Raw genomic sequence first — 9,133 nt, 5'->3', positions numbered from 1 at the left:
GTGATTCATATGTCGCAGCTAATCTACGCAACGGATGAAATAAGAAATAATATTAATTTACTGAACCATTGATTTAAGTCCCAGTGTTCATGAGGATGGACGTCTGTGTCTTCAGTAGGCGTAGAGCTAACAGAACTGGCAGTGTTGCAAGGCAAGGGCTCAAACATGTACGGCTGTAAGCCTTCTACACTAAACCAAGCTACTGCCGCCCTGGCGTCCTCTTCAACATCTTCGTCTCCGCTTTCCTCCTCTTAATACAAAATGCATGACGGAGTATAATCATCCACAACCTCCAACATCAACCTCTCCTCCTCTTGCATGTTTCCACTGTCCATAGCATTCCTTGACAGTGTTGTTTGTAAGTCACAAATTTAGTGCTACTTGGTCTCAATGTAATTTCCCATTGGAAAACTACTAGAACTAAATTGCTAACTGGTTAGCAAGATGCTTCTGAGACACTAGCCACAATCAAACATGCTTGCAAACCTTTCGCCACAACAATCCCGCGCTCTTGATAATCGACCAATCACATTCGCTTTATTCACTTGTGTAAAGTTGTGCACCACTTGGGAGAATTCGGAAATGCCACGATTGGAACAGCAGTTTCCCTAAGACTTTACCTACTTTATAGTTTTAATCTATTTTATTTAAAATGTACATATTTAAAAAAACAAACAGTTTTAAAGTTTTAGTTCGAATGAATTATATGTTTTATTCACAAGGATTTATTTTGGTGATTCAAAACAACTCAGTTGACAGAATATGATTTGATATGATTTTTCTTGTTATTGGTTTGTGCAGATCTTTTTTCTTTCCTTTTGTAAATTACATGAAGAACTACTGAAATTATTTCCAGATTAGACATACATAGATTAATCAATTCCGTAGGAAAAGAGGAATAACCTAAGGGTTAGGATTAGCATTCATTCAGTGATACCAACCTACTGAGCCTAGTGGTAGGTAGGAGACATCATCTGAAGCCATTTTATGGGACTGAAGGCATATTATATAGATGATAACAATTCAAGCGGTTGAAAATGGTCACTTAGTATTTACTGTGTGATGGAAGACAGAACCAACATGAGGAGGAACCTCATGGGAATATGCACGGGTCCTATGTTTGAATAATGTTTTTATACTCCATCAACTGCTACCAAGTGATTGCACCTCAATAGATACATTGATAGACTACCATTCAAGCAATGAACTAGTTTTCCTTGTAATGTTATTGTGGTTACAACAGGCTGCTTTGAGATGTATTATTTTGACTAAATAAGTATTTCTAATATCTTAGAAAACATTTTTTTTACCCTGTCGAAAAGAGCATTTGAAACTAAATTACATTCTTCACTTTATTCTTGACCATTTGGTCAACCAAAAGGAGGTTTGAAGTTTACAAGGCAGTAGCGACCTTTATTGTGACCTGTAGTATGATCTAAGAAAAACTACTTTTGACCTATTTAAACCTCCAAGATAAAACTTCCTAATCATACTTTGCCCTAAAGACTGGGTAGGAAAAAATATCAGACTTTCTAAAGAAAATGCTTGCAGAACATGTTAGTACTGTACTGTAACGACAGTTATGACATTGGAATTAATAAAAAATATTCTGCACATTAACTTTTTATAGGAGTTAAAAATGGTTATACTTTATATTTTATAGGAGTTAAATATGGCTATGTTTAGCAATCCTCCAATTTCCTTCAAATGTCATGTTATCTTGAAATATTCCCTCCGTTATGCTCAATTTGACTGAACAAGGGATCAGGATTCTGTAGAGAAACAACCTCTCCACAGAAACAACTCTAAAGTAGCAACATAACTTTTCTTTCAGCTCAGCTGATGTTCAAGACTTAATCCTCCAAAGAAACATGAAAACAAAAGAAGCAGTGAGGAAAGAATTCAACAAGCTGAACAAGATTAAGGTGAGCTTTAAACAGTAACAGATTATTAGGACATAAACATCAAGATTACAAAAAATAAACTGAAAATCTAATTGATATAGAAACACTTCACTGATGGGTTTTTCCAAGTGTTCACAGTGAGCTCTGAGGAGTTTCTGAGACCGAATTTTCTAAGTCAAGAAAATACTGGTATGTTTTACACCAAATTTGTCTGAATATGTTGTTGGTGATAACTCTGAGGAATCTGGTTAGGAAACTGTTAAAATCATTGTTGATGTGGTTTATTTTTACAGAAATCCCCAAACTTCAGGATTTTTTGCAGGAGCTCAATGACGATCACTCAGAAACATTGAGTTATATATCTAGAGCTCATGGGATTCTCTCTTTGATTCAAGGAGCCAGTTTGAAAAAACAGGTTAGAATTTAAAGGGAAAATTTTGTTTCTGTCTTTAGCTGCATAAATGTCTGTAGATAGAGAAATTTTCATCAATGCAAAGCTGTTTTAAATATGAGCCCTGAAAGTTGTTTGCTGTAAAGTTAGATTTATTCCATTGACTTCAAATATTAAACACCTTAAATGTTTGGTTGATTACCAGAACTCCTTACATTCAGCTTCTTGCTGTTGCTCTGAAACAATCACATTGGCTTCCTGCAAAAAAGTGCATTGAATTAAAGTTTGTTATTCAAACATTAAAGTATCTACAAGAAGATCACATCTGTGTGATCTTCTGTACATTGTTTTTCAGCTCCATACTGTTACTATAGTATCATCCATACTTTCACAGAAAAATGTTCTTCTTCTTCAGAATAAGGCTAGAGTTCCACAGGGCCACACAGAACATGGAGGATTTTATTCAGTTGTGGGGTTTTAACAAAATTTTATGTACTGTGTCAGATGAACATCTACAAGTTAACAAGCTCCTCATGTAAGGATTTTTAGCTGACACTTGTTTTTACATTATTAGTGATTTTTAACAGACACTTGTTTTACAGCAACACTTGATTCTTTGATAGTTTGAAATGTGTAAATAAAGTGTTGTTAAAATCCCCCCAAAATCTTATAATAATAATCAATTTTCTGACACGCTTAATCCCAAGTGGAGTCGCGAGGGGTGCTGGTGCCTATCTCCAGTTGTCTACGTGCGAGAGGCAGGGTACACCCTGGACAGGTCGCCAGTCCATCGCAAGGCAACCCAGAGACAAACAACCATTCACGCACACACTAACACCTAGGGAGAATTTGGAGAAGCCAATTAACCTAAGAGTCATGTTTTTGGACAGTGGGAGGAAGCCGCAGTACCCGTAGAGAACCCACGCATGCTCATGGAGAACATGCAAACTCCATGCAGAAAGAACCCGGGCCAGGAATTTAACCTACGACCGTCTTGCTGCAAGGCATCAGTGCTACCCACTGCCCCACTGAGCAGCTAATAATAATAATAATATTAATAATAAAATGACAGTAATAAAAATAATAGTAGTAATAATAATAATAATTATTATTATTATTATTATTAAACAAGTTGCATTTCAAAAAGGAATTGTTCCTTCAATAAACAGAGTAGGTTTTTTTGCATTTACTAACAATCTGTTGTTTTGCAATGCTTTTCTTTGTAGCCTGGACAAAACATGGATGTATGTGAAGAGCTTAAGAGAAACTTAGTCCTTCATCTTTGTTTAGTCCAAAAGGAGATGGAAAAAGCCTACTGGGTTTTTGAACAAAACCTGCAAAAAGGAGTTGAAAACTCCAAAAGGTCATGTGAAAAAAAGCTGAATCAGATTTTATTTCCTCGGGTATGTTTTTTTTTTTATCATCTGGTAATCAACAAATTGAATTTTGTCACCTTTTTTTCAAAATGTTACTTATTTTTTAAGGGAAGGAGTGGTGGTACCTATCACAGAACATTAAAAAGTTTTGTCCAAAATGGTGGAATCCACAAACTAAAAACTGGAAAAGAAATAAACCTGAACATGAAACTTTCATCATTCCTGACTGACAGCATTGATGAGGAATTCAGGAAGACATTCCCGTAAGATCTTTAATATCATATGAAAGACTTTCCATTCTAGTAAACTTAAGAGAAAATAATAACAAAGTGCAATTTTAAAGATTTCTTCATGTCAAAACATTTCAGAAAGGAACAAGAAATTGGTCCATTTAATGGTGTCATTAACAAATTTTCACTCGACACTGATAAGCTGAAACTGAAGTACAAAGATGTACAGTTGCAGCTGATCTTCCTTGGGACAGAGGTACAGTAAACGATGAGAGAAAATAAACGTTATTAACAGATTTCTATAACACTAGTTGAGATTTCTAATTTGTCTTGTGTTTTGAAAAAAAAATATAAGGATGGCCTACTGTATGTTGTAGTGGTGAAACACTTTTCATTACTCTTAGGTAGAGAAAGTTAAGACAACACTGAGCAGAATGATTCAAGACCAGAAGAAAATTATCTACCTCAGCCTGACACATACAATTGAGCAAAAGATGCAAGAGTGCTACAAGAGTAAGAAATGTCATTAAAATCTCTAACTTATTTTTGAAATTAGATATTCTTTCAATGCCATTTGTAATCAATCTCTAAGCAACTGTTTTTGCAGCTGCAGCAGGATACTCAGGTACCGGTATGCTGGAGAAAATGAGAGAAACCCTAAAGAAGCATGTTCATGGATTAAAAGACACAATGTTTGAGGATGCTAAAACTGCCATGTTGGATCATCTCCTGGGCTTAAGGGTTTGTCCATCAATTGATTTTGAAACACTATTTGTGTTGCACAGTCTAAATTAAATATGAACATTACAAATATATCAGAATCAAAACCTTCCACAATTAGTGAATATACGTATAAAGCCATAATAACAAAATATATCTGTTTTGGAGTCCTTGGTTCTCTAGCCTTTCACAAGGTTCCAAGATCATAAAGAAAAAAAAAATTGCCCACTGAATCATAGATCCTAATCATTAATGGGGGCCATTAGGTACCTTTTTGCATGGTTATGCTTTGTTTTTCTATAGTCAAACCAAGAGCAGTTTTTACCTGGATATTTTTTATCTGACCTAATTACAGTTAAGGACCCAGCAGTGGCTCTTTAACCCGGTTCTAAGGACCCAATGGCCAGCATGTCTCTGCAGTACTTGGTGGCTGCTGACAAAATAATGCAATCATTTAATTCAGGTCTGCTGAAGCAGAGACAGAGCAACGGAGCACAGACACTTCTACTGTATAAGTAATATTCAGGACAGTGGTCCTGAGGATTATTTGACAACCACTGCCAAATAATATCCCTAAAATAGACTGAACATTATTACCAAAAATACTATGTTCAAAAAGAAAATAAAGTACAAACTTGCTTTGTAGAAAGTAAATTAATTATACATATGTAGCAATAAAAACTATTGCCTGAGATGTTTGGTATGTGCATACATTCACAAAGTGGCATTTGGTGGAGTTGTCTCCGGGGAGGCTAAAAATTCAAAATAGACGTATACCAAAAACCAATGAAACGTATACTAAGTTATCATACCAGTATATCGATATTGATGCCAACAACAAAAAAACACTTTTTAAAAACAAAATTTAATTTCACGTACAGGTTTACTTTTTGTACATAAATTTTTGCCCTTCTGAGGCTTTGTGAAGGTCTGTGATTTGCATGATCCAATACTGTGTCAAAAACCTAAAAAAAAAAAATGTTCCAGTTTAATGATAGAGAAGCTATAACTCAGCTTTATATTTTTCAATATATAACAACTATTTATTTTCTGAGAATGTGCTTATTTAAGAACAATTATGCAAATTAACAAAGATCTAGAAAAACACTATGTTATATTATTATCCATGTGAATCCCAGATTGTATATTCTTATTTGAACAATCAATCAACAATGCTGGGAAAGCATCCTTTTCAAACGTCAGGATCTGACCCAGCATGGATAAAAACAGGTAGGACTGATTTATGAAAGGATGCTGGTAAAGCAGAATAATGCATTACCCTCACTGGATCCTGTTGGCCAAGCCTTGTCACTAAACCAGGTCCTGGAAAAAGACAGCGTTTACCGTCTCCATCTGTCTTTGGATACTGATTAATTTTGATTTTCGGCTGATCAGGTCCAAGCGCTTTTACCTCCAGCTTTGCTTCCACGACTCAACCTGTCAATCAGCCCCACTACGACTGTTACGACAGTTCCTGCCACCTTGGGTTGCACTTCTCCTGCGCCACAGGCCATCCTATACTTCTGTATTACAGATGAGCTACTGCACATGTACTTTTAACGAGATTCTATGGCCAAAGATTTTTGCACCCAAGGGCAGAAATACGTCACAGATCCGATGAAAAAGGAAACAGCTTTACTCATCATTAAAGATTAAATATTTATTTTATACATCTAAAAAATATATATATATATCAATATGTTTCAAAATATTTTGATTTTATAATATAATTAAATTTTCATTTTTTTTAATTTCGTAATCAAGGTCATTAGGAAGGTAAAGCGACACCCCTTCTTTCACAGATGATAATATTGTACACAAAGGTATCTTATGAAAGTAGAGTAGCTCAGAGCAGCAGCAGTAGCAGTGATTAATATTGCTTATTGTATATAGTATGAGCTGAATAATGTTTACATATTAGAGTTTTTTCACTGTGTTTGTCTTAATTTTAATGCATTTGCAACACCTCCCAGGACAATAAAAACAGCTGAGTGTGAACTGTGCTTGATAATTTTGTGAGCTTAGTTAAGGCAACGGGTGGTTTAAATGTCTATGAGAGATGAGAGGAGAGCGAGCAGCTCTCCTCTGTTGTTTATTAATAATGTTCAGCAGGACAGAGATCCCCGTGCTAGTTTTAGTATCTTGTAGAACGAATTATTTGTGTGGTGACCAGTGACTCTCTACGCTGTTACAGCGTTTATGCAAACACGTAAAGGGCCCTGCGGCTGTGGTGTAGAGAATGGCCCACTAGCCCATCGCTTGTTACGACCACTAAAAACAGGCAGATCTGCAGATCTACAGTGGATGGGCGTCTAGGGCATTAACCTCTGCAGGAGAGAAACAAAAGTTAGTGACTACGATAATCTGGCAGGGATGATTATGAACAAATGAGTCACTAACCTGGTATAACAGTTCAGTCCATAGCCAGAGAACGAGGTAGGATCGAGAAGTTGGGCTGCCAGCAAGATGCGACGGGCACCACCCAGAGTGTCCCAGATGATGAAGCCCCGGATGCAGGAGTCCGAAGCTAGGTCAGGGAAAAAGATCAGAACAGCAACACACAGGCTCAGAGGTCCAAGACTCCAAAGACAGTTCATGCAATCCCTTCAGACGGGAACAGGCAGGCTCAATGGTTGAGAAGTAGAACAGGCTACACTGCCAAGATCATGACAACGCTAGTGTCAGGGATCCTCGAGTTCCACCAGGTATCCATTATTAAACACAGTAGTCTTGAATAGAGCAACTCCCCACAAGCTGTAGTTTCAAGTTGCCTGTTCTGTGAGTAATGGATTAGATATTTCACAAGGCTGTCAGATGACTGTGTGGCACTGTTGATTGCTTCTAAAAGGTTGGATTTCTTTTCACATTTACAGTCTTAGATTGGGATTCTTCACAAAAATATGGCAAGTGTATATTATTTTGCCCTCAGTTTTAGATCTCTATGCAATAATGAAGGTTTTATGCTTAATTAGAAGGAAGTCCTGCAAACAATGGATACTTTGGAAGGAACCATTGAACTCTCGCTCAAGGCTGATGACCAATCAGTTCCAGGTAAGAGTATTTGTGTTAAAGATATGGACTGAACAGCATTCTGTACATATTTTATGCCACTAATAATCAGATATTACTTTGTTAGATGTTTCAAAAGAACTTGCAAGGGTAATGAAATCATACAAGGAGGTGAACAAGAGCTTAAATTAGCAAACATTATGAAAAGGGTAAGACTTTAATTTTACTTTTGAACATGGCTATAAATATTAGTATATGTGACAAATTTATACTAATTTCTTTCAGATCACAAAGCCAATGACGCAATGATACTGGTCATCATGGCAAATCTGGAAACGTCATATCTTTAATTATATAACAGATTTTAAACTGTTGTTATATTGTTCTTTTGTCCATCTAGGCCAGGAATCAAACCCAGCTGCACTGCAAACAAAATTTAATTATCACTAATTAGTGAAACTAACTTTTATATGATCATCATGATCATTATTGATTAAAGGTTTTTGTTTACTTTAATTTTGAAAGACATTTTTTTTTCAACAATATTTTTTTGTATTTCATTTTATATGACATATTTTCTTGGTAATTTTTTACTTGTTTGGGGATACTTGCAAAAATAGATTTTTTTGTTCTTTTTTTCACTTGTAATTATTATAATGATTTAAAGCAGGGGTGTTAAAGTGGTTCCAGAAAGGGCCATGTGGTTGCAGGTTTCCTTTCAAACCAAGCAATACTGTAGCACACCAGACTCCAGTCATCTCATCAATTGAATCCAATCTGAATATGATGACTGTTTGAGATGACTGGAGTCTGGTGTGCTATTGATTGGTTGGAAAGATAACCTGCAGCCCCCAATTGGGTTTTTATATTAAATGGTAAATGGCCTGTATTTATATATCAGCTTTTCTAAATAGGAGATTCCAAAGTGATTTACATTACTTTCTACACTGTTGAATCTGGATAAATAAAGAAAATAAAATGAACATGAAATACTTGAATGGAATTTGATTTATTGATACCATAGAGCAAAGGTCATGGATTAGCAAACCGCGGTCCGGACCAGGACCCACCTCTTGGCCTCTTGACCCCGAAATCCCACATCCTGTGCAAAGCATACAGCCTCCGCTGTTCATCCCGTCTTGTTGAGCTCTTGAGCTTCCTCGGAGCTCAAGGTGAGCATGTGCTATATTATTAAATTCAGGAGCAAAACATGCAGAAATTAAGGCTTAATTAAATGAAATATAAAAAAAAATCCCCATCAGCATCCAACATATGTTCAGTTTCTGTGCAAATATTTTTGTATTGTTGTGGACTTTTGTACTGTAACAGGGACAACTTGTCATGATGGGTCTCTGTGTTTAAACCCACATGCAGAACACCACAGGAAACGGAATAAAAGTTTAACAGTTTATTAAGAGAAGCACACAGGAGTTATGAACCACGAGTCTTAGTTTATTAGGAATATATAAGCTCACGAATGAGCCTGGAATGGCTTGAGAATGG

General features: G+C 36.1%; 1 protein-coding gene across 1 annotated transcript in view; it reads left to right on the top strand.

Annotated features, from left to right (window-relative positions):
* LOC107105229 (nuclear GTPase SLIP-GC-like) overlaps positions 1-7,822 on the top strand; it is a 13,547-nt gene extending 5,725 nt beyond the window's left edge. The window contains exons 6-15 of the mRNA XM_015405354.1: positions 1,835-1,925; positions 2,006-2,093; positions 2,198-2,319; positions 3,522-3,698; positions 3,780-3,934; positions 4,040-4,157; positions 4,306-4,414; positions 4,509-4,642; positions 7,594-7,672; positions 7,758-7,822. Of these exons, the coding sequence (XP_015260840.1) occupies positions 1,835-1,925; positions 2,006-2,093; positions 2,198-2,319; positions 3,522-3,698; positions 3,780-3,934; positions 4,040-4,157; positions 4,306-4,414; positions 4,509-4,642; positions 7,594-7,672; positions 7,758-7,822 (1,138 nt within the window). The remainder of the gene's footprint in view (positions 1-1,834; positions 1,926-2,005; positions 2,094-2,197; positions 2,320-3,521; positions 3,699-3,779; positions 3,935-4,039; positions 4,158-4,305; positions 4,415-4,508; positions 4,643-7,593; positions 7,673-7,757) is intronic.
* The last annotated feature ends 1,311 nt before the right edge of the window (positions 7,823-9,133 follow it).

Source organism: Cyprinodon variegatus, unplaced genomic scaffold, assembly GCF_000732505.1.
Source record: "Cyprinodon variegatus isolate N-32 unplaced genomic scaffold, C_variegatus-1.0 Scaffold2176, whole genome shotgun sequence".
Taxonomy (NCBI): Eukaryota; Metazoa; Chordata; class Actinopteri; order Cyprinodontiformes; family Cyprinodontidae; genus Cyprinodon; species Cyprinodon variegatus.
This window is presented reverse-complemented; position numbering and strand designations above follow the sequence as displayed.